The following is a 26,803-nucleotide window of genomic DNA, read 5'->3' as shown; positions in this document are numbered from 1 at the left end:
CAGTAGCATTTCAAAAGGTTATGTCGTGGTTTAAGAACTGATTGCTTGCTTTTATGCAAAGTTGCACATTAAAGGTGCATGTTGTAGGACCGTAGAAAGTTGGATTTGGAGGCCCTCAACTTTCACTATTGCAGAAGGTCTTTTAGTAACTTGCACCATTTCTCCTGCAAAGAGCCAAMATGAAACTACAGAGCGAGTTCCCTTTCTTACCCCTGGCTTCCTCTATGACTGCCGAGTCAATGCCACGATATTTAAGGTATGATTACTCTGCTGTGCAGACAGGTTCTGCTGCAGTCTGAAGAGGGGAGCACTGCAAAGTGTATACAACATTTCAGGAAAGATCACGAGTCATCAGATCTCAGTGGAAAGAAACGGTAGAGAAGCTCACCTTTGAGCATCAACACAGAAACGGCCTGATCAAAAGACTCCTATAGGTATCTGTGGGCTTTGAACCAAGCTGTTGTGGCAGTTCAGGTTGCCTGAATGCTCATTTCSTATTCTCTGCTTTTCAGATATTTGTATCTAATTATACAGAACAATTCAGGTACATTTAGTACTTCCACTGCTTTTATATAAAGTAAATCTCTATCCTTTAAAATGAAAAATCATCAACTATTTTACATATTGATCATTGACTGTTTTACATATTGAAACGAAAAAACAGCAAACAAGATGACCTTTATGATTATCATTATAAGAAAGACCATTGCAAGTCACTCAAGACATAAGGCAATTCTGACAAAATTAATCTCTAAACCAAAAATATACTTTATTTTTGCTTGCAGAAAATGCTTAACAGAACTTAACTCTTGATAGATTAAATTTTTTATAGCTTATATTCAGCAAAAAGACAATTCTGTAACACATAAGAACTAAAATATTACAGTAAAAATTATTTGAGATCTTAATCAGAAAATCATTTTAACTTATTTCATATAAATTTGGGGAGTGGGGGGAGAGGGAGAACATGGAATGACAACCAGCAGTCAAATCTGACCCTCCAAGCCAGATAACAGTTTGAAATACAGATAAAAACATTAATGAATTATAAGACTAAGAGAAGCTTTTGGCTGTACTTAACCTGCAAGATCCCAAGTGCTTTACAAAGGCCCACAGAGACTGAGAATCGAGCTGACAGCCAATGAAAATCAGGCAAACAGGTACTGCACATAACAGCCCAACTTGGAACAAAAAGCAGAAATAGCAGTTTTTCAAAGGAAAGCGCAGAGAGCGCCAGTGAGCAGAATGCAACCCCTCATATTGCATTATGATGGAACATCTGCCCCATGAGCAAAGGCTGAGGGAGCTGGGCCTGTCCAGCCTGGAGAAGAGGAGGCTGAGGGGGAACCTGATCAGCGTGTATAAATACCTCAAGGGAGGCAGTGAGGAGGAGGGGGCGGCCTCTTTTCAGTGGTGGCCAGCGATAGGACTAGAGGAAACGGCCACAARCTGAGGCACCAAAAGTTCCACAGGAACTTAAGGAAAAACTTCTTTCCTATGAGGGTGACAGAGCCCTGGCACAGGCTGCCCAGGGAGGTTGTGGAGTCTCCTGCTTTGGAGATCTTCCAAACCCACCTGGATGCCRCCCTGTGCCCCGTGCTCTGGGTGTCCCTGCTGGAGCAGGGAGGTTGGACTAGAGGATCTCTAGAGGTCCCTTCCAACCTTAAAGATTCTATGATTTGGCCAAGACAAAAGAAATGGAGCTCTGCAAGGGTTTTGTGATAGTTTATTTCTTTGGTTGCTTTTAGTTTTCCGTTGTCACATGGACCTGGCTTTTCCTCAGTGCCTGCCAAATGGCTGCTGGCTGCTGCTTTGGAGCATCAGCTGAACGTTAACTCGGAGTAAAGACCCCGAGTGACCCGCTGCACCGCCAGCGCTGCCTCCTCCACCACCACCTCACACTGGGTGCGTTTTGTGAAAGCTGARGAGAGCAAAAGCGAGTTAAAGCCGATAAGAACCCTGTTAAAAAAAAAGAGATGGCCACAGACATAAGCAACAAACTGCCCCATTCCACCTCTCACGTGAGTGACCACCAGCATTTCAGATACTTGTGACATGCGGAACACAGCGACCTTGCACAAATTAGAAGTAGATGCCCGATGAGCCTCAGAACAGCTTCTTCCTCATGGAAGCCCATCTGTTACACACTGTGCTGTTTTCCTTTAATGATTTATTTAAACAGAAGCAATCAAAAGGTTCATCTTTTCCGTTTAAAATCAAATAATCACTCAGACACAAGATGAGCTCTGGAAAGAATACAGAAAGCCTATTTGGTGCAGAAAAGAAAACAACACTGAAGACACAATACTTACATAACCTGGAAATCAGTAAAGAAAAATATGGAATTTTTTTTCATAGCACAAACAGAGGCCGAAATTATATTTTCGAAATAATTCAGACTGCTAGGGAATTTTAATAGCTTTTAGACCTTTCCAAAAAATATTGTAAAAATCAAAGTTAGAAATGACATTAGGAGAGTTTTCATATAAGAGCTACTATTAAAAGCAAATACTTCTGTTATCAGATTTTTACTGATGAATCTGCCAGCATAAAACTGTGCCKTTAAAAAGGAATAAAAATACTTTACAGTAAATACTCATTAACAGTTTGGCAAATCACATCCTATACATTTCTGCAGGAAACAGCAAGCCTGCTTTTCATAAGAACTTTGGAGCACAATGCCAGTATTATTTTAAGTAGCGCCCCTAGTGATTTCTGTTGACCACAAGAATGCCAAGTTTCAGAGTAATTAATTTCATCCTGCATGATGGCTAAATATAGAGCTCTTGAACAATAACTGTGAGAAGAGCAGAATTTTTGTTATTCTTTAAAGGGCAATAGAAATGGAACAAACTGTGCAATAGTTCAATTATTAATAAGTCAATTAGCTAAGCATACTTTTCAAAAAAGTAAATAAAAAATGGACATGGATTGGTTTCCCTCCAGGTACAGGACAAATAGCTATGAGATACCATGTGCAAGCATGKTACATGCACTTCCAAAAGGAAAATCCCAATCTGCTACAATCCATTATTTAAGAAGTCTATCTGTTYACCCCCCGGAAATCTCAGCCACTCCACAAGCTGGCTGGCTGAGAGCTCTAGGACCAACAAGAGCTTTTTCTAAGGCAGTAAAGCCCTCAGTAATGTCAATGAGAGCTCAGTYGCAAAGAATGAAGTTTCAGTTTCCAAACAATGATTATAAAAAGAATTAATGTGCTGCTTTGATGCACACGATGGCCTTTACTTCGTATTTCCTCTATAAATCCATTCTGTATAGAAATTCTTCTTCCAGTGACTTGGCAAGGTCACCTTATGGGGTAGATCACGTAGCAGAGAGCCCCTAGCTCTGTGCACTGCTCACCAGTAGATGTTGTCTCCAAAGTGTATGTGATAGGGGCAGGAACTGGCCGAGTGCAGCTAGAAAAGGGATTTAGCAAATGGGGCCAGCAAACTTGCCCTTCAATATTGGTAATGAGGAAACGGAGACAAGAGGGTCGCTTTCATTTCCAGCCCTAGGTTAGAAACGCCAATCAGTGCAAGTCAGGATTTAAGTGCTATCCAGCAGTTTGGCAGACAGGCGAGTAATTAAGTTTCACTTGTCTGGAGCAAGGCTTGGGCTGCTCTGGGCTGCAAAGCAATTACCTTCYTCACCACAACAGAGCCCTTTGCTTCCTAAGGCAGGCCTGGTCAACAGGAAAGCACACGATCTTCAGGGATTTTTCTCRGAATCACTATGTGAAAGGCTATAGAAAGCCCTGTGGTCAAGAAGAATGCAAAGCTCATCAAAGCATCACTTAATTTCAGGTCTGTTTATTTAAAGTGATTAATTCTACTTGCTAGAGCATCAATCAGGAAACTTGGCTCCACTGCCATTTCAAGTAAAATTGCATGACCTCTCTGCCTCTCTGGTTTGTGTATGTGTAAAATGGCAATAACAGTAGATTGCATCTATAAAAGTGCTCCGACACCCTCAAAAGAAAGTTACTATATAAAAGCAAATTAGTACTATTCATCCTAAAATACTAATAAGTCACTTTTTGATGCTTCTATTATCCAAAGGGAAAAAATATCTTTGAGCATCTCTAAAAATATGAAAGGATTTTTATCAAGTCTCCTTTGTAGGGAACATTGACAGCTCTCAGCACAGTAAGCCAAGCCTGATTTTTGCACAACATCTGCAATATCTTTTATACTTGGGCAGCTGGCACAAAGTGAGAAAATTCATTAACATGCTAATGATGCGTCCTGTTTAAAATTCCAGCTCTGATTATTGTGTGATTAAGTCTCTTCCCTTGACGTCTGCTTTCTTGTATCGACATTACTGTGAGAAATCAACAATTACTAATGAAGGGGAAAAAAATGGTGACCAATTTATCCACAAGAGAAACACATACACACATTTTAGTGTTCCATTTTTTTGTTCTGAAGAAAAAATAAAAAAGATATCTTCAAAGTGGCATTATCTTCAGTTCAACAGCCATTTCTAAGTAAGTTTTCTGAGAAGTTCAGAGGCACAAAAGACAACAGTCCAAGGTGGTGTGAAGATGGCTATGTGTAGAAATAGTCCCGCAGAAGGTTTTAAGGAGCTGTAAGTGAAAAGGGGGAGAGCTCCTGAGAAAGGGAAAGTAGAAGATTATTCCCTGGAAATAATATGAAAGCAAGAATGAAAGCGTACAACTGCTCATGGCATCCAGTCAATCCATTGACCCCTCTAGGAGGGAAACGAAGCCTGTCCTTTGTACAGTGCAAGTGACCTCAGCCCACAAACTCCCTTCAATGAGCATAAACCTCGCAGGAAGAGAAGACATAAGGACTCTCTGCTGYGCATCTTCCAGTCACCTCTGTCCAGTCTGTGGCAGACGCTGATTTCACACATTTATTTCATTCAGCCCAAAGTGCTCCTGCTCTCCCTCATTACCTGTGGGCAGCTCATGGAGGGCAGCAGCAGCCCTGCAAGCGCGGCCAGGSCAGCACGGAGCTTCCCCGGGACAAGTGCCCCGTGCAACAGCAGCAACAACCTAACTGTGGTGCACGACAAGGCCTGGGGCCTGGCTTACCCCCCAGGTCTTGCAATAGGCCAGCTAACTCCAGCCTCAAAGCGTGGCTGCCTGCAGAGGCCTGCGTGCAGCCCAGCATGAGCAGGGGAGYAGGGCACTACCTGCACTCAGAGCTATGTCGTCGCGAAAGCAGAGGCCTGAATTCAGCCTGGTGGAGGGAAAGAGGAGGAACAAAGTCCAAAAGTCACAAGGAGATTTACTGCAGGTTGCTAGAGAGCTGCTTGGGCTTTTGGGGACAGAGATGCACCGCTTATAATCGCGCTGGTGCAGGGAACAGAAGGGGTCAGAGCCTGCTGGGCTGTGCCCTGGCACTTGGAGCGCCCCTGCCAGGCTTAGCTCCATCCATTCAATTTTTCAAATGCTAAAGCTTGCAAACTGCAACCATTTCACCACACAAAAAAAGCTCCATTCTCAGTCATTCTGCCACAGACAAGACTGCAGCATCCAACAAAATAAAAGGCAGCAACAGCCACAGCAAAAACCTTCTCAACCATCATACACTATCTATGGCTTAAAACTATCCCACAGTAACAGATTTCTATTCTCTTCCCATTGTTTATGCTTTATTCTCCAAACACAAAAGCCTTGTGCAAAACAGCAATCAGTTCATAAAAGTGGGTGTCTCCTGTGTTTACTATTTTCCAGATTGTAACAGAAGGCTATTTTTGTTGTTGGAGTAATTAAACATTTAGTATCAATGTCCTGCTAGTGTTCTCAAACCTAAAGGCATTTCCATTCTTTAAAGAAAATGGTGCAGACAGCATGCAAAAGGGGCAGAGGGGAAGACAAGGGACCATCTGAGATTTCMATCTATATCTTTCTGATATCTAGCTCTCTATTAAAAGAGTTTTATTTTACACAAGGATRAAATTTCTCTTCCAACTGCTATAGAATCACAATAAATTAAAAACCAATCTGCTCGGTAAACATCTTGTGTTTTGCAATTTATTGTCATATATTGCAGAACAGTAGAGGTCAGAACAAAATGACACTTCATTTCAGCTACTAAAAGCGAAGGGAAAAAGAGTCTCTGAGCTGCTACCAGCTCTGTTGCTTCAGCAACAGTCTTACATGAGCTTGTTTTGAAACCCTGATGAGTAAAAGCACAAATAAGTAGTGTTTCTCTGAAAAACTTACAAGATGTTTCATTGTCCTAGAAACAAAGTAGCAACAGAACAGACAGCTCAGAAGGTAAGAAACCTCTTCCACCCCTTGCAAATTCAAGCAAAGGGGAAGCGCTGCACAGCGTGCTTTTGGATAGCATTGCTTAGGTATTGGCATACCTCCCTGAGGAATATTGTGGAAGTTTTTTAGCCATCTAGTTTCTAACAAAGCAAATTCTTTTCTAGGACTACACATGTATTATTCTGTGTATTTTAAAGGGCATTAATTTTGCATCCAAGATAACTCTGCCTACCTATGTGTCTATGTGTCTTCATAGTCTTTTAAGTCGGAGGCACTTTTCTGTCCTCAGCCAACCTCTGGCCCACAAGATCGTGAAAAAAACAAAGACATTCAAACCCTTAGAGCTTTAATCAATCCCTCAGACTTACACTTAGCTGTTTGGAGGTAACCATAGTAACTGCACATTTGTAATCAGCAAATTAAAAGTGGAGGTAACATTTAAACCAAGCAGCAAGGCCACTTTATGAGCACAACAACTCCAGGAGAGGGGACACTAGCCAGAGAGGATGGGCCAGGCCTAGCGGCCTTGCTACTTCGTTAGTCTGTAGTTTTTCCCATAAATGCAGATARCTTTTGCAATTCCACTGTGACACTGCAACCCAAGTACTGCTTATGGGCATATGCGAGCCGTATTAGTTAAGCTGCTGAAATCCTCTCCTCCCAGTCATAAATCTAAATAAAGAAGCCTTGCCTTAGAACCACTCATCCCTTTCAGCTCACGAGCAGAGCCTTACTGAACACATTGCTAATGCTGGTACATTCAACATCACCTACTGCTCACAGCTAGAAGATTATTTATGTGTATATCACTCTATGTGAATATACACAGGGCATCATCATCATTTTTACAACGCATTTGAAAAGTGGGCTAAGAGAGATCTCAAAAGCAGTATTTTATCAGGATGCTCCTTCCCTTCCCTTCCCCACCAGCTACCAGACAAARCTGAAGATCCTGTGCAGCAAACTGCTTAGCTGGCCAAACTCTCCTCTGAAAGCATATATGTTCTGTGGAACACAGGGAGGGTTAACACACCCAGCAGACTTGTAGGTCCCCCCAGCTGAACAAAAGCTGTAATTGCCTGTGCTTATTGACTTACCAAAGGCGGTCTCTCCCTGCTCMAGTTCTTGTTTCAGTCTGTTGTAATCGTCTTTAATTCTCTCTAATTTTCGGATATTTCTGGCACTCAACACCAAYAGCTCGTTGAGAAGTCCTTCTAGACCCTCTTTCTCAGACATTAGCGATCTTATTTCTTCTGTCAGATCCTTAGCAGTCCCAAAATTACTTCCTGTATGTTCATTTGGGAGAGGGGGAAGAGGAAGGAACAGAACAAAACAGATATTTGCAACATCAGTAGGTTACACAGAAAACAAGGGAAATTAAGCAACTACACTCTCCAAAMGCCACTTAAAGACTAAATCAGAGAAACTTCCTAGACTCTTCTGCAGTAAGAGTSAACAGCTTGCAACCATCCATTTTTTAAAATCCCACAAAAAGAATAATAATTTTACAGATTTAAATTCATRCAGATATAGTCTTTTTTGTATTGCTACCATTTACATTTTTTGGAGAAAATCTATTTTAAAGGTCTGCCCTGCAGAAAACGTTATAGTGTAATTCATGGATTATTGTACTGTAATCAGTCAGACCATCTGCAGGTTTTGGAGGACAACTCAACTCACAGTGGTTTTGAAACGGATGCTATCAATCTGCTAGACTGAAATATTTCTCCTTGAACTGAGAGGCACCATGCATTTGAACTAAGAGGCATCATGAACTAAGAKGCATCAAGGCTGCTCAAAAACGACAACATCACATTTCTTAAGTGGCATGCAGCAACTAAAAGGAAAATGAGAAGAAAATTCTGAGCAAGCATAGTTAAAAGACACAACTCTCCACATCCGGCTCTCCCTGAAGCTTGGGACACCAGAAACTGGAGGATACCTCAGTATTAACAGCTCACATTGCTCTGGATTTTCCAAAAAAACATGTTGAGCTCCCTTAAACATGGCACCAGAATCCAAAGCACTGTAGCATACAACATKAGCCACTTTATCCTTCTCAAATATTGCTTTATAAGAATAGGGATAGGCATATTTCCTTGTTTTATAGAGAAGCCTTCAGTATAAATATACTAGGAATGGTGAAGAGCTCAGCTACTAAACCATTTTTAAGCAGTAGTAACTATTGTTAGGCTACATATTAAAAAAACTTGTACAGTTGTATGTGATTAAACTATTTGTTTTATAAAGCAAAAGTGCATCAACAGAATATTTTGCTAAGAAAACATTTCCATGTAGAATTGTAGACACAAGACAGAAAATCTGTAGCACAACACAGCTCCAGCATTATCCTAACTTAAAAAAAAAAAAGCCGTTTGATCTAGTAAGCAAGGGCATTTAACATTTACAAAGTTAGTCTTGATCCAGATATTGTTGAGACAAACATCCAGTCACAGACGCAGGATGTCTCACTCAGACTACAGAGGGTATGCATCGATTTCAGACTCCTGAAATAACTTGGCAACCCCAGCATTTTCAGGTACTCAACTACCTCAGAGAAGGTACTTCAACTACYGCAGAAGAATATAGTAACACATTCCTTGTAGATAACAGATAAATTCAAAAGCTTATTGTAGAAAAATAAGATACATTCCAAAACACCAGAACCACAACACAGTTTCCTAAATTGCAGCATTACTTCCCTTTYGAGAAAGTGTTGCCCAAAAAATCTTAAAGAGAAATACTGGGCTGCCGTTCCCTTCCTGCAGGAGAGGGAAGCAAGAACTAGGTGCTGGCATTTACACCAGGCAGGAGGCTGCAAACTGCCTCCCGTTGCTGACGGCAGCCCCGTTSCCCCGCGCGCAGGAGCGGCGGGAACGCTCGGGGCCAGAATTTACAGCCTTCCTCCTGAAAGAGAGAACCTGCGGCCAACTCAGCTGCGCAGAGGGGCCAAAAGGAGACTGCACCTTCCAAAATTTCGGAAGAGATTGCCAAGTACAGGGCGGGCCTGGGTTGGGGGGTTTTGTGTGTTTGCTTTTAATTTAGTCATAACAGGCAGTGTCCTATCAAGAGCCTTTTCACAGAGCCTTTCTTCCTTTCACTTTAAAAGCTGAAAGTTACTACCTGTTTATTTCTCAACTAATTTTTTTTTTGCCAGTTGTAGTCTACAAAGAATTAAACCATTTCCAAAATTGGTAAAATGTAGCAGAAAAATAGGACAAAAATCCCCCCCCCCCCCAAAAAAAAAAGGAAAGAAAAAAGCCTGCAGATACTCAGATGTTTCTAAGGAAGCAAGACTTACAATTAAACAGCGCATCTTTACTGCGCCTGAACTCATCCCAAGCATCGGTGCTCCAGATTCTCAATAAAACATGAGGACAGGAGGTTCTTCATTGGAAGCAGGAGCCTTCTCTAGCACTTCAGCAGCCAGCAAGGAGAAAGGTATGGTATGATTCATAAAAGTTTTATGCATACTGAATGGATCTTAAGTCCCAGAGGGGAAGCKGATATCAAAGCACAGCCTATGAGGAAATGACATCAGGTGTATGCCCAAAAGCCAAAATTGCCTGCTGTAGATATCCCTGACAGCAAAAACGTCTGAAAGGCTGCAGTGAAAATTCAGGAGAGCATTTACAGATTCATACCCCACCGAGTCATCACTGAGCTTCTGACCTCAATCATAGCAACCAAAATAACAGTTTCCGAATGCTACAAGAAAGTTGATTTAAAAGTTAATACATACAGCCTCTGGCTGCCAACATTTAAAAACATACTGTCCTGTTTTGGGGAGCCTTTTTTTTTGTTCGGTTGATTTTGTTAATAGCCAAAGTCACTTTGGATACTAGAGACTAATAARATATTCTTCAGGCATTTGCCGAAATATTCTATTCTGCTAGTATTCTGAGACGGTTACAGCTTTTCCCTTTTTTTCCCCCCCAAGATGCAATTACCATTTTCCCTACGTGTACACGATAAGCGTTACTTTATTGAATTTTTACATAGCTATTTCCATTAGACAGAATTCTCACTGGATGATATTAGATAAAGTCAGTCATTTTCTTCCCCGGAAAGTCTAAATCACTGCAGCAAAAACGACTGTTCACTCAGAAAATCTGTACAGAGACAACAAAATTAAACAATATATAAATAAATACATATATAAAAAAATATTGTGACTAAAAGCTGTCCATACCAAAACCTCAGAAAGGTAAGAATGGCATTCTATGAAGGGGGCAGAACAGCAAAATGCCACCCTTCCCATCCTTCCTTCTGCCTTCTGTGCCTTCTGTGCACGTATGCACAAACATACACAAAATCACAGAATCACAGAGKGGCTGAGGTTGGCAGGGACCCCTAGASATCCTCTAGTCCAACCCCCTGCTCMAGCRGGGACACCCAGAGCWCRGGGCACAGGGYGGCATCCAGGCGGGTTTGGAAGACCTCCAGAGAAGGARACTCCACAGCCTCCCTGGGCAGCCTGTGCCAGGGCTTAAAATGGTATAAACAGGAAAATCTACAACTTCAGAAAATTGTTTATAAATGTCCATGCTAGAAAGTTTATACCTCACTAGTATCTTACTAATTGTTCAGTTTAAACATGAATAAATGCACAGAAGTAACAAACTTTGGAAGAAACAATGAACTCCGAGAAAAAAATAATCTATCAAAGACTTTTGGAGGAGAAATTTTCTTGAACTAGGATTGAATAAATGAGTACAGAGCAACCCAGAAATTTGAGTATTTCAGAAAAATGCTCATTTGAGCAAAAATCCCATTTGAGCAACTTGGAAAACAAAATCAGTTAAGACAAGGCAGATAGTAGGTTCTTGCAGGAGTCTTTCAAGAAAACTTTCCACARAAAAGCCCTCAAAATTATGCTTCATGAGTTCAAAAAAAAKGTCACCTAGAGCACGTGGCACAGAGCTACATCCAGGCGGGTTTTGAAGATCTCCAGAGAAGGAGACTCCACARCCTCTCTGGGCAGCCTGTGCCAGGGCTCTGTCACCCTCACTGTTAAGAAACTTTTCCTTAAAWTTGTGTGGAGCTTTTGGTGCATCCATCACTAAAAAAAAAAATTCAAAAGCAAAAATAGTTAAAACACCATCAGCAACTCAAAGACTCACGGAAAAATTGCCTGTGTGAAAAGGCAAAAAGAAAACAAACAAACAAAAGAATACACACCCTGAAGAGAAAAAGGCAGAGAGATGGGAGATGGCAATTTAGCAAAACTGAGACTCAGCCTGTTCTAAACAGCAGTGGTGACTGACAAAAGCCTGGTCACCACAGACTCCTCAAGTGTCTGCACTGGGGTGATGAGCACGGTACAGATTAGCCCAGGAGCACACCGGTCCCAGCAATTTACTTCACRTATTAGCTAGTAAGTAATTGCTGCAAACTGTATAATTCTCCTTCACTAACTATGTGTAACCCCCTCCTTCCCATCTCCGCGCATGCTAAAAGGATGCCCAGGTAGAAGAGACTCATGGACTCAAGGGTCACGCAGCTGCACAGACATGTGTGCACATCAGCCTCCCCACATAACCATTTCTCCCTCCCTCACACCCCACCCCTCTTGCCCTTCAAGCTCCTGTTCTCTTCCATTTCTTCTCTTTTCTTCCTCTGCTTCCACATACTGCCACTATCAATGAAAGGGACACGATGAGGGATGAGGGTGACAGCTCAGATYTGTGATCTGGATGGACACATGAAGTCACTGCAGCCTTTTTAGCAACCACAACAGGAAGGAAACCAAAGAGACAACTGGAAGAAAAGTAGTCACAACATCTATATTTAGGCATCTAAACTGCATGCACTCAATTTGAGAGGTTTGTCACAAGGCTTCCTGGATGGCATATGCTAATAGAGGCAGTCATCTGTATCGGCCACTGTAGTGTCAGACCAAGTCCACAGACCGTATGAGGTGCAAGACTTTTTCTTACACCTCAAGACATCAAGATAGTTTATTCACAGGGTTTATTCACAGGGCTCTCCACCTAACATTTCTCCTCAGAGTACAAAGTCAAAGTTGCTGCCAAAGTGACTTTTTTACCCTATYTCCCTCCAGGGATAGCAGGTTAGGTAAGCAGGAAGAAGAGTAAGTAACTACATGAGTGACTGACTTACACAACAGAAGCAATAATTTTCCGCTGTCTAGTCACGTATCATGACRGAACTTCAGCAGGAACAAACTGTCTTTGAAGCTCACTGAAAGCCAGTGACATCCATGCAACTGGTAGTCCCATTCAGAAGGGGCATAAAAAGACAAAGAGCAGAGGTGCCTATGGTCTGTGTGATGGGTTAGACCTTTTTGGGCAGGGAGGGCACTTACAGGCATTGTTTATTAAATGAGTTTATAGGTTTGCTAAAGAGTCCATCACTTGTAACAACAGGGAGTGGCAAACTTTACTTTGCAGAGGATAAACGGATGGTTGCAGGAAGGCACCTGCTGCCCAGCRCTGTGTGCTGCAGCAGAAAGGGCTGGTGTGGGCACAAAGATGAATTCATCTCAGTACACCTCTCACATCAGACCCAGGCTGCAGCTGSAAACAAGAATGTGGAGGTGCAGAGCCAGTTCTGTGATGTGACAAGACATAGGCCTCTGTACAATCCACCAAAAAAATAGGCCTTCATTAGGCAGTATACTATTACCTCAAATCTGCTGCTAAATACCTACRTCATTCATTAGCATCAAGTCTTTGCTTTTGATGCTACTGCTAGTTGACCCAAAAAGCCTCAAACACCATTCAGCTAGTAGTCACAAGAGACTGCCCAGGTAATTTCTCTTCACAAAAAGACAATAAATTGCACTGCTTCTCCTCTGTGTCTGAGCTTCAGGGAGAAAAAAAATGCATTTTTCATATGTTTTTCCTCCTGCTTACCTATCGTGAACATGCTGCAATTTTATAGTAGTTAATGTTACACATATCAGCTTCTTTCTCCAAATTCTTGCTACACCAGTTCAATTTTGGTTGCATACAAGCAGCACTTTTTTGTTGTTGCTGTTGTTAATTTTCCAAAATACTCTTTATACATGCACCACTCACACATATTTTACCCTGCTTCATCATTTTCTTCTGCTTTGAGCTTATAGTCATTTCTATTTTCCTAACTCCAGATTTCAATTTTAACTTGTATTTCTTCCCACAATTTTCTCCTTACCTCAAAAAAAAAAAAAAAACACATACACACACAAAACAAGAGAAAAAAACTCAATTATAGGTTTAGAGTCAACAGTTTCCTTCAAGCTGCAGTTGAAAGTCCATACATTTCACAAGAGAGAAACCCACTAACTGTGGTATAATGTCTGTAAAAAWGTAAAAAGGTCTGTAAAAATTTGCTATAGTAGTAAATGGAAGCTTGTCAGATTTGAAAGCAACAGTAAGTCTTCATAGCCACATATAAAGTCATAAAGCCTTGCTCAGTTTTAAACAGATCTTTACTGATGTCAATAAATACGATTTAAGATAGAGATTACATTGAACTTAACCATAAATGTTATCTTTGCAGTTTCACAGGCCCATATGAAAATCCTCAGAAAAATCACATAGAATTTTGTTTAAGACTGCACTACTCAGTGACATTCCTGAGTTTTTCATAATAAGAATAAAACCAGAAGTAGCGCTTCTTATCAACACTAAGAAATAGTGCTATTAGTTCTTAAAAGGCATGCAGAGGCAATCATCCTCACATCACTGAAAACAGTTCCTATAAACACTGGCATTCAACTGTCTCTTGAATCTACTCCTAAAATATAAGCAACTTCTCTTAAGAGCTAACAACTCTAAAGTRTTGTTAGGAATGTTTGTGGAATCGCACTCACTTCTCAATTGCTCTCCCAAAGTATCAGAATGAGGCMGAACATTTCTGGCCCACCACTTCCTGCCAGCGGCATGAAGCAGCTGCACACTCAATTTCTGATCTCCAGAAAGTCAAAAAGCATCTGGGAAAGCTATGACCCTGGTTTCTAAAAGCCAGAAAATTATCTATATTCAAACTGCCCAAGGGCACCGGAGGGTGATTACTCAGCTTACCTTGCACCTGCACATAGAAAAATAAAACAATCAATAAGAGATATGGTCAAATCTGTTAGGGTTTTGCTCAAGTTTGATGCTATGCACCTCTGGCAAACTAGTGGCATGATATTGTGCAACGTTTCACTTGAAAATAATTTTCTGTGTACAGCTATGAGATTCTTATCTCTGAGATAGCAAGAGGCCCAAAAAAAATCAGCTATATCCCATCCCTTTGACATATATTAAAAAATCTGCAGACTTTCTTTAGATAGATTAGTGTATTGCTAAAAAAAATTGGTGTAACACTAGAAAATTCTCTGTACCAAATATACATTCCGTCCTATTTAGCTTTCTCTCAGAGGCAGGTGTCYAGAGAAAGAGACATCTACTCATGCATTTGCAAACAATCTGTTGAATTAGAAGAACCACCTCTTCAAACTTAGAGACAAAACTGTGCTCTGCCTTGTCCTCCGTAGTAAACAGTGTAGTAATCTAAAATAAGCAGCATGTAAAGCTGTTATGAATCAGACTCTGTAATCACATTTCAATGTTTTACTGGTTGTAAATAACATGCACGAGTGCTCCAAGGATCAAATTGCTCTTCTGCTGCCAACATTAGTTGTTTAACGATTGGAGTAACAGAAGCTGCCAATTATTGTATTTCATTTTAAAGTGCCATTTAAAACCCATACATGTAATTATTATACCTTTGCTGTTAATTTATTATGGCTCTTCTTAGCTGGAGAGCTCTAGGCAGTCAGCTTGTAAAGGCTAGGCAAGCTATTGATAGTTATTTATCAGTTTTGCCTGTCAAAAAAATATGAGGTTCTTCATATGATTAATGCCTCTTGCCCAGCACTCTGTAGGACAACACTTCCCACCATGGAGAAGGGCCTGAAGCACCTTACACAGGGCATGACACAGCCCAGGCTAATCAGTTCTGCTGGACTTGAATGGCTGCAAGGAACCCGGCCAAGTGCAGATAGAGTCATGACTGCTTGCCCAAGAAGACTCAACTACAAGAGGGTCACCAAACTGCCCCAAAACACCCCTCATCAGTCATTAGCCCCTCCCATCATTTAAAACTTACCTGAAACAGCCAGCATTTTGGCTTCAAGTAGAGCTGGTAGCTGAGTCTCAATATCACTCACTTTCCTCCTCAAAGTACTGCAGAGTTTCTGACTTGTGCAAACCTAGATTGAGGCAGACAGCCATGAGATATAATTCATTCATGTAAAAATACAAGGCAATTTAAATGGGGCTTCAAATGCTCTTGGTTTACGAACATGACATATCCTACAGTAAGGTAACAAAGCTTAATAAAAAGTGATGTCTTTGCTGAAACATCCAATGTGAATCAAAATTTCTGTGGCTTTTGCCACATATATTCCATTACAAAAATAGAAAATAATAGCATTAGCTACCTACATAAGAAAKGACATGTTTCACTACTAGATACTGAGGCCGAATTTGGAAGAAGGGGCAGTGTATGAACATTACAATTCCGTGATACCTGGAATCAGAGAAATTTAAGGAAAACAAGGATTGGCGCTTAAGGTTTCAAAACACAAAATGCACTGTGATTTTATTATTATTGTTAGCCAGTGCAACCACATCACATGTCCTAACCAGCAAAAGAAAAAAGCTACTGATGTTCTCTGAATAGGCAATAAAGAAGGCTAAACCAACTCAATATTGTACTTTGCTTCACAAAGTTACAGTTGCATCAGGTTCTGGTCTTTCTACCTCTTTTTTTTTTTTTTTTTTTTGGAATTGGAAGTTTATCAGCAACAAATCAGAACTGGGGTTAGCATGGGCAGCTATAGGAGAAAAGAGATTAAAAGAAAAGAGCTTCATCTGTTTCTGTACTTTATGTTTAAGCAAATATAACCACCTTAAAAATCCTTACATACAGTACGCCACTCACTTCTCATCTACTCAAAAATGTCCTTCTTTCCCTATACTGCAGCACTTGGAAAGCAAAATGTACAAACAAAAACCCCACATTTAGGTAAGGTCAGGTAAATACCCAGGGAGTAGGAAATACCCTTGTTCTGAAGGCGGACATCAAGCAATTGCTTAAAATTGTAGCTGACACTCAAGAAAACATTACATTCATTGGAACCAAGAGTAAGGCAACAGTCAGGAGGAGCACAGGACAGTTATGAAGAGATGAGATTTCAAATGAAATCTCCAGAGGAAAGTTTCCCTGCCCACCTCATATCCTTCCTCAAAAGCAAGAGATGATCATGCTACTTATAAGAACAAAATTATCACTATCACTTTGTTTTTAAAAAGAAGCCGCCCTTCAGCTATAATGGGTTACCTGCTTGTATAACTAAAGCATAATATTTCAGATATGACACTAATTGCAAATCTTATTAAATGGTGAATACCTTCTTGCTTTAGTTTAGTGCATCTGTTAACCATAAAAATACATCTCATGGCCTCTGTACCTTCTCTTTCTACCTTACCAATAATTTACTTCAAATGGTTAAAAATAAAAAATAAAGAACTACACACACACAGAAAAGGATAAATATGCCTGAAGAACCCTAAGGCCATTTGCATCTCTTATTTCCAAAATAAATCCTACAGGTTCTAATGATTTCTTTCCAAGCAGTGTCCTCTCTTTAGGGGTAACTGAGTGGCTCAGCAAATGGCACTTAGATCAGGAATCATTCATCCCTAGGAAAACTGCAGGAATACATACTACGCTCACAGTGACTCAAAGCCATCACCACGAGACAGCTGCGTGGCAATTATGCCAAACAAGCTGGGAGGTTTAATCAGTTTCTAAGGACTGGCATCACGCACTCTGTGCGCCCGGCGGCTGCTGTGAAGCTTGCAGGCCCTGCTGGTTAACGGGCTATGGGGAGGGCCCGYAGGCCGAGGAAGCTCCTCACGCTGCTGGGACAGCTCCCCTGGAACATGAGGTTAAGAGCGTTCCTGAGCCTCTGATCTGTGCTAGGGAGGAGGACGGTTTGGGAGATGGTTCCCTTCATTAAGGTGCTAATCTCAACTTTTGCAGCCTCACCTGAAAACATTATAGGTAAGGCAGAAATTCAGGAACAAGTTTATGGATATTGGAGGCACAGGGGAGAGGAAAAGGCCTTTGACAATGCAGCGTCTTCCCCACGCGGTCAAAACATTAAAAACTCTAGCTCTATTCAGTTTGAGAAGAAAACAGGATAAGAACATTTGAATAAATATGATATTTTGGAAGAGACTATGTATGTATTTCCTATTTATCTAATAAATAAAAAGCCATTATGCAGGCATCAAAGGAAATTAAAGAAATTTTATCTATTTAATATTTAAAGAAATGAACAGGCTGTGGAACTCTACCATGCAGACTTGCATACTGCTACCTTAAGTTACAAGCTCTTATTTAAAAAAAAAAATCTCTAGATACTATCACTGTAAAACAGGCCACCAAAACATAACACACATTTTCAGTGGGAAAGACAAAACCTGTAGCTTATGTTTGTGATTCAAACAATGAATCACTCTAAAGTACCAAATCACCCACTAATTTTAGTGGATTATATGTAGGTCAATCACAACATTTTACTTGATACTTTATTCATAGTCTTTGAAAAACAGGTGGGACAGCAGAAGTATATTATGATAGACCATACTAGCAATCCCAAGACATGTGTAAAGGACATATAAGGACAGAGAAGTATGAGCTCAAAATAAAACGGGAGGGAAGAGGAAGGGGTAATCAGATACAGACATTACAGCCCCTTTTTAAGCACATACTAAAAGGGCTGGTTGAGACAAGAATAGAGTATAAAGGATAAAGTTTTCACTGATTTAGGAAAGTACTATTAGAGGAAAAACATGAAAAATAGCATATTTATTTCACAGTATAAAATGATTAATGATCAAACACAGGAATATTTTCCCTTCCCTGTTCTATATAGAGCTCTTTGAATTAGATATAATGAACGAACTTTTCTTCTAAAACAATTCTGGAGCAAAGATGCTACTTCTGGCTTAATAAGCTATTTTAATATAAAAAGAAAACTTTAATAGCTTCTTGCTAGAAAGGAGGTCATGAAAAACAAGAAAACCAAAGAAAAAATCTTAACTTTTATGATTAGAAAGGTACGCCAAATACATTACTATACTTCACATTTTTAAAGGAGTGTAAGAGTTGGATTATTAATTCATTATTATTTAAAGGGAAGAGAAAAGTAACTCTCTTCAAGGGGAGAGAGGAACTTGATTTTTTTCCTTACACCATCCAAACTAGATACAAGGTAAGAAGTTCTGTTTTAAGAACAAAAAAATATGAATTTGGGATCATTTTCTTTCACGAAACTAAAATACCCATTTCTACATCAAGGCTAGCAAACACTGGTAAATATGGAGCAAGAAGCAGACTTCTCCATCTGTTTCTTTAAGCATAATCTCTGTGTTTTGTCCAAATTTCAATTCCTTGGTTTTTTTTTTTTTTTTTTTTTTTTTTTTTTTGAGTGCATGTCTAAGCATTATATATGTAAAATATTTTCAGAAGAAATCATCTACAAAACTAACATTTCAAAATATGAAAAGTTTATTAGAAAGGTATTATCTGCTTCTTTAAATCCGCTGAGGAACTGACATCTGACACGTACTTACTTTGGCAGTCGTTTCTTTAATGGACATGCTGAATGATTGTTCTCTTTCCTGAAGGCTAGAAGGGATTAAAATAAAATAATGTTGACTTTGTCTGCTCATCACAGTCTGCTACACAACACACACTTTTATCATATGGAAACACACAGATTTTAAGGTGATTCCCACTAGCACAAAGAGCCAATAAAGATATAAAATCCTTATATGTGATTTCAGTGTCTATATTTTGTTTTGCTAATGACTAACCAATATTCTCCACCCATTTCTCCCCCTATGAGTTTGCAAAATAGATTGTAGAGTATGACACTTTTTAGTTAAGGATGCATAATAAAGCACATTTTATGCATCAACGCAACATAATTAAGATCATTTGTGTAACGGTAGTATCTAGAAGTACAAAATAAGGTTCAGGACTGGTGTATGCTGGGCTACCATGAAATATTTTTAAAAATCTTCCATCTAAGAACCTGCAGGTAACTACCCTCTCTTGCAGGCAGGTTTCCAACTTTGCCAGCAAATATTCAAACGCAAGTCGCTTGTCCTCCTTTCATAATGAAAATCAGGTAAATTCAGTAATCTGATATTACTGAACATACAGTAATCCTGTGAGTTTATTGACAAAAAAAGTTGCATTTTATCACAAAGAACAAAACTCCTAATACTAGGAATCAGCAAGATCTATTTTTGCTGCTTTCATTTAATGCTTCCCTCCCTCCAGCTTTGCAGAGACGCATTTCTATGCAGTGTTCAATTACATTATCACACGCTATTTTCTTTTCCATAAGACCCCTCATTCAGTCTACATGACAGTCAGCACTCCCTGCCAGCAGCATTTCAATGCTCGCTTTTAGCCTCACTGTAAAGCCAAGACTTATTTTACAACCTATGATGTTCCTCCAGAATAAGAGCTACTAATTCATTCCCGAGCTTTTCGTTAGTGCTCATGCCTGAGGTATCCAAGTGCTTCAGGGACACCAGGAGCTGCATCCCGAGGCCGTGCTGCACTGTCCTCGCTGTGCCGGTGAGGGTGACGGGCGCGCTGGTGTGCAGGGCGCGCTGGTGACAGCACCGAGCACCGGGCTCGACGGGCACCTGCAGTCGCTGCCACCGCCTCCCCTGGAGCGTTTCACTTGTGCTGCTCTGCATTTTCCCAGCACAGCACTTCCAGAGCTCCAATTCAAGATGCAGCATTTCTGCGTGTCTGAACCCCAAAGCCACACAAAGAAACAGCATGTGACTGTGCRGGTTAACAGCAATCTAAAAGAGCAGGCAAAGCCAGGCGGGCAAAGCCACACGCAAACACTGCTCTAAGGCATCTCCCACATCCTCTTCCAGTTTCTCCCCTAACAGCCTTTGCTACTGCAACGCATGGGCAAAAAAAGAGCCCAAAGGCTACAAATTCTTAGCCCCGTGTGCAGCTGGCAAGCGGGAGCAGCCAGGCTGCTCATGCAATCGAATGGGGAACAGGCGACCGGGCCAAGTGTCCGGCAACCGCCTCATCCCAACCCTCCCTACGGAGCCAAGACCCAATAAAACATAACATGCAGCTATAGCCAGGAGAATAACAGTACGAAGATGGCAACCCTTTCCCCCACAAACCTGTTCTGTGTTCATTTCCTCCTGCCTGTTCACTTTACTGACAAAAAGCCCCCAAAAGACTCACATTGTGCTTTACTCCTCTGTGGCGGGGGAAAGGAGATCAGTTTCTATTCTTTTTAACTGTATATCTAGAAAACGCAAAAAGGAGCTACAGCCCCACTGCAGAACCTTTGTTGCTAGCACTGATGCACAAACCCACGTGCACCTTCAGATCCAGTGCTGAATGGGAAGAGAGAGCAGGGGAAAGAACAAGCCTCTTTATGCAGATTTCTTGATGTAAATATCTGAGTCACTGAAAAAAGCACATATGGACTGAATCAATTGTAACTAAGAGATAATCTTACATTAATCTAAAGACTATCAATAAGGACTATCAGTATCTGTTAATCGCAGCATCAATCCACACTGGTGACTGTCACATTAACCACACAGACTTGACTCTGAAGAAGCCCTTTGTTACAATTAAAACATTCAAGCAGACTTTATAACTGCATTTGCATCATTTACGCTATGAATTTCACACAGGTATCTGGTTTTGCATTTTATTTAACTCTTAGAGGGATACTGCAGAAATTTCTTATCCCTTTTAGAGATTAGCCCACATGCTTCACATGAAGCAATCAAAACCATACAGACCAGTCAGTCTAAAAATAGTCTTTTAACTCAGTTTATTCCCACATTTTGTTCTGCCACAAAACACCAGCCCGGAGAAGCCCTTCACAAGCTTTCCAGGGATCTGACAAGCTCCGCCCCGACCCCCAGCAGCCACCAGTCAGTCAATACTGATTCATTCGACCAACAGAAGGTTTTAATAGCTACGATCTGTTACAAATGACTTGAACCAGAAATACTATTTTCTTTTACCAGCACCCTGGAGCATCATATTTCATTTTAAGGGCGATGTTCTGTCTGCTGAGAAGTTGCTTTACTCAGGGCTGCCAGAGAAAACTGCTTTAAAAAGAGCCCCTTGGAATAACACTGATCTCTTGCCAGGGAAGGCAGCTGAAGTTTTGACTCATTGCTATTCTTCTCGGGCAGAACGGCTAATCAGGGATTTGACTGCTTGTCCTCACAGCCTCTCCAATTTATTATAAGGACCATTTAGAAGTTACTTCTTAAATCCAATGTAAGCCGACGCCTTCACAGAGAATGCAAAGTTCTTGACCTCACTGATGGAAAGACTAGAAGATGACAGGAATTCAATTAGAGCAAATTTAACTGACTAAAGGCAGGACAAGAAAGGTTTTTAACACTTGCAGAACTGAGAGCAATCCATACATCATGTGCAATTTCCTTATTCATGTAGGCCTACCATTTAAATGGTTTGCAATGGATTTATGCACATTAGGAGCTATAATGAGGAGGGAAGCAAAGCAAAGCAATGCAGACTCGTAAAGAATGTCCTAGCACCTCGTTGTATACCCACTAGACCAGACTAGGAAGACAAGAGCTAAGGGATTACTATTTCCAGAGGATTCATATATTGACAAAACATGGACTTCAACCAGAGAACTGCAGGATGATGTGGAAAAGCTGCATATTTAGGATCTGAGCCTGATATGGCACATAGCAATAGACTTCGGAAAGGGAAAACTTTAAAACAATCCAAATACTTGAAGCAAACCAGTGCCTCGTAAGCATCTAATTTTGACGACCTTAAAGAAAACCAGGTATTGAGTACCTCGAATTATTAAAACACAGCTGGAAACTGGATAACACTGTTCATAGCGAGGAATAATCTGTGTGTAAAATAGACACGGACAAAGCAGCACACGAGGGACRGGGAAGGAAGACAGGAACGATCCGGCTCATGCACTTCTTGCTCTATCACGGGCTTCCTACATGACCCAGAGGCCAGTAAACATCCTAGTACAAGAGTTAGTGTTTAAAAAGCCTTGCAAAGAGTATACTGAGAAGCTATGATATATATGAAGGAATGGCAGACAATACAGAAATGACTTTGTTCGGAGGGAGGCCAAGTCGTACAATTGGGGGAAGAAGGGCTTTCTCCTAAAGGAAAGAACACTTCCAAATTTCTTCCCTTCCACTTAGCCTGTAAAACTTCCCTTCGCATCTTAGGCTATTGTGTATCGACATTTTGCTTCCTTAGAAGAAAATTGAAAGAATGGAAATTAGCAAGAAGCAAGCCATGCTGATTTCTACATTCAAGATATATAAATACATATACTGCTTAAACAGAAACAGTTCTTGTATCAATAGCAAGGTATGTACAATGAGAAAAAAATGCATGCAGAACAGTCTCTGTAACTGCACAAGAGAAATATTACAAGTGCAGTTTAAAAATTGGGAAAAAGTATCAATGCAAAAGAATATATATATTCTACACTAAAAATTCTTGTTTTCATACAGAAACTGAGAGACTATCTCTGACCTATGCTACCACCTATACCTGAGGAAACTAAAAGACAGAAGGGTGCCCTTTAACAACAGAGCTTCTTCCCTATACTACTGTTACCTAAGACTATTTTAGGTCCCACGGCTTCATTTCCTATCACCAGAGCAGTGCTTAAGCAAAAGAAAAAAAAAAAAACATACTTCCACTTCAAGTGTAAGCACTTGTCAGAACAATGTAAAATTGCTCATATTTGAATCTCAAATTCAAGAGCTGCTATCTAGAAACCTAGGCTCAGATTGTGCACATTTAAAATGTATGAAAAAACAGGATGGGCTGAGCCTCAATTCATATTAATATTTCCCTGCTTGTTAAAATGATTTTTAAGGCATTTCCTTGGCTATCAGCATTTTTTTTTTAGCAGTTTAGAGCGTGTTTGAATTTGGTCTTAGAACATTGAGACTTCTGCAAACGACAAGCTACTTCATTCTAATGGTCTCAGCCTGTAACAAGGATGACATTTCCATCTCCACCTTCCCTAACACGATTCTTTTTCTCATCCTGAGGTAACAAAAAGTTCTAGACTCTCAGAAGATGAAAACACATAAACCAAGCTGTATACTTGCAGTCCTGTTTTTAACAGCAAGCAAACAGAAGCGGACTTTCACAAAAGCTTTTGACCAGTCCTTTGCAAAAGAAATAGAAGTGCTACTTGGGGAATTTTGCACATGAACATTTTCTAGAGGCTACATCAAAGCAAGAATTCAATAAAAGTCCACTAGAAATCCAAAGTCTAGGGACTTTCYTGGACCTTCAAGGAAGAAGTCCACAGCACAAAATCAAATCAAACAATCAATAACTTCCCTGTACTTTCAGAGTTCCCTTGATGCACATCTCTCTCAATGCTTTGAAGACAAGTTTAAAAGAGAAAAAAACGCTTTTGAACAAAGCTCTACTTAGCAAGAGGCAGCTTTAACCTAGATATGTGCAACGTTGACTAAAATAAAGAATAACAAAAGATTCCTACCTTACATTTTGAACAAAATGATTACAGATAAAATGTGCAGCTTCTTAGGAGAACACCTACCAGGGTGCTGCTGGCCCTACTGTTCTGTCCAATTAATAAATATCAGAACTAAAGCATTAAATTTACTATCATAAAATAGGAAYTTTTTTAATACTCTACCACAAAGAATTCTACCTAATCAAATAAATCTTTAGATATCAAATTTATCTTTGTGATCTGTTTGTATCTGGATATTACCATGCCACGGAGGCAGGTTTTCACATGAGCACAGAAGTTTCTCTTTGTGAAATGATCCATAGGACTTTAACAATGTGTTTTTCATGGTGGCAGAGATTCAAAACAGGAACAAAAAGTCATCCTTTAAATACAAGCYCCAAGTTTTCTACCTAAACTCTTTTTTTTTTTTCCCCTTGGATAATACGGTTCACAGAAAACTTTCAAGTTAAAGCTGCTTAAACACAGGTAGGAACACAAATTTCTGCTGAACCGAGGTGGCAAAAATCCAATTTCTCTCTTCAAAACTRTCAGTGCTCTTTAGGGGTGGACTTTGACACCAAGTAGTAGGAAGAATAAGTTGTGTTTAATTCATACTGAAAATGAAATATTSGGCAGTTACAAGGACTAGTCATCTGAATTAGAAGTAAAATACGAAGTGTCACCTTGGAGAGCTTTCAACCTCAAAGATTAATCTGACTTGCAATTATCAGGAGATGTMCTTTAAGGCACAGGAGCCCAGGACTTTCTGCACGTTTTCAATACACACACACAACTGCAAGGAATACAAATGGGAATCCAAAGTTCCACAATTCACTGTGGAACAGCAGACAGTTTGTTTTGCAACTTTCTYTTCCTCTGACTATTGTTTGCAGAGCAGCAACTTTGTTTTGCTTTGTTACASGTCAAGGAGTGCTTCTGTACCTGTGGTCCCTGCTCAGGCTTGATCAGGAGGCAGAACTGCTCTCCCCAGCACCTCTGCACAGCCCCAGCTCATCAGTGAAAGGTTCCCACTGAAGCACAGGGTACTGAGTGATTGCACTTGCCCATATCTTGTCTCCAAGACTACATCTTGTTCTTACCTACGAGAAACGGACTGTAACGACTCACCATCCTGCCCAGGAGAAGCTTTTGCAAGAAATCCAAATTTAGAAGATTCTGACTTGCTAATAGCCTTAACTGTGGGAGGCATGCAGAAAAATCAGGGCATTAGAAGATGCTCTGTGGTGTTTTTGCAACTAGGAATAAGCTGTTTGTTTGTTTTAATGCCCCCAAGAGGAATACTGAAGCAGCTACCTGCTGTGAAAAGCCTGCTTAATGTGTTAGCTRTTTTCTCAGCTAAAATCTATTACAAACAGCAAGCTCACAGACACCACGAGATGCTACCGTTACCTTTGCTAAATATTCCAATCCAAATATCACCATCACTTATTAAAAATTTTTTCTGGCTTTAAAATCAGCATGCAGGCAGCTGAACTGGCCATCTGTTAACTATTTATTTCAGATAATTGCTTGCATGTTGCCTTACTATTTTTATTTTTAATTTTATTTATTTTCTTTACTCCCATCACTATCCTGTCACGGGCTGCACCAGAGAGGCTGGGGCAGTTGCAGCCCCAGCTCATACCTGCAGCAGAAACAAGAGAGGTGCAAAGACCCGACTCTCTGCAGCAGCAGGTCAGCACTTTCACTTTCCCCAGATTTGCTGGTGTGCCAAGAAATCCCCATTCTTCTATATCATCTTTCCAGAGTGCAGAAGAAAAGCTGTACAAAAACCAGAGCTTACCAAGCAGAGCTGCAATTATCCTCCTCGGAATAAAAACCACTGTTCTACACTGCCTGGAAGGCTCTATCACTGGGTACCGTTTTAATTATTCTGCCTCTGTCTAAATATCCCTTTCCACATACAATTAAGGTGTATGAAGGTTGTGAAATCAGGCAAAAGGGCAGCTAGAAAATTCCTCAAAGAAACAGAAAGCCAATAATCTCCCAGATGACACTAATGGCATTACAAGTACAACTTGGTACTGTCCTTCACATAGGCCCATCAGTCAGAAATGCTGGCACTCTGTGCTCTACAGTAGAAACTTTGATATTATTAAAAAATAAAATTCATCTTCTTGCTCTTCGCACTTGCACTGCCCTTCCTTTTCCAGAGAATATTTTCAATATGTATRCATTTTCACAGAAACAGCCAATGAAAAATTCAAACCCTACATCAAAAGGACTTTCCTAGACAGTGTAGTCTAGCAAAGACAGGAATCTTTTTGAAAAGGTGCAATTTGTTCTCTTATCCATTAAAGCTGAGAGGTTTATTTAAAGGCTGATGCAAGCAAGCATAGCTGCCTTCAGACTTCTTCAGTAACTTAAGGCAGTTTGCTAATCACTAAGTTAACTAGGAATGTCATGTGGAGATGTATTTTGAAAAGCAACGTGTGCAATACAGACTCTTCTGATGACAGGAGCCCTTGCTGAATGGCAACTCAGCTCTCCCAAAGTAAATATGTGAAAATGCATGTAAATCTTCCCTTGACACCCACTTTTCACAAATAAATCAATTTCTCCAAAAAACCCCACCCTTTTGGATGAGCCAAACTTTGGTCTCAAGCAAAGTTGCRGAATGGTTTGAGTATATTCCAACTAATAAGGTTTTCAGCCCTTAAACACTTGTATTTCACTTCAAATTAATCTTTGCCAGATGAGCTCCAGGCATCACTAAAGCAGAGTGAACTGGTTGCATAAAGCTTCAAGTTCAGTTCCTTGTGCCCCTGGTCACAACAGTACCATAACAACTCATACATAAAACTGAAAATTTCCGTATCCTCCACACGCTTCCTACTAATTACAAACAGTTCCATGGAAAGACAAGGAGGTGACATATTCGCATGTTGTGAAAAATACTTAATTGATTTCTTTTTCAAGCACTATTCAGTGGCCAGACAACAGTC

The 26,803-nt window shown here is 40.4% G+C and overlaps 1 protein-coding gene across 1 annotated transcript in view; it reads right to left on the bottom strand.

Annotated features, from left to right (window-relative positions):
* Positions 1–2,095: 2,095 nt before the first annotated feature.
* Positions 2,096–26,803, bottom strand: part of LOC112959343 (disrupted in schizophrenia 1 protein-like) — an 80,394-nt gene continuing 55,686 nt past the window's right edge. Inside the window, exons 7-10 of the mRNA XM_026053348.1 lie at positions 18,886–18,940; positions 15,347–15,449; positions 7,342–7,530; positions 2,096–2,246 (exon numbers count right to left, since the gene is read on the bottom strand). Coding sequence (XP_025909133.1) covers positions 2,107–2,246; positions 7,342–7,530; positions 15,347–15,449; positions 18,886–18,940 — 487 coding nt within the window. The 3' untranslated portion in view covers positions 2,096–2,106. The remainder of the gene's footprint in view (positions 2,247–7,341; positions 7,531–15,346; positions 15,450–18,885; positions 18,941–26,803) is intronic.

Source organism: Nothoprocta perdicaria, unplaced genomic scaffold (assembly GCF_003342845.1).
Source record: "Nothoprocta perdicaria isolate Ctin4 unplaced genomic scaffold, notPer1 scaffold_99, whole genome shotgun sequence".
NCBI classification, from domain to species: Eukaryota; Metazoa; Chordata; class Aves; order Tinamiformes; family Tinamidae; genus Nothoprocta; species Nothoprocta perdicaria.
The sequence above is the reverse complement of the archived record's forward strand: the minus strand, read 5'-3'. Positions and strand labels throughout refer to the sequence as shown.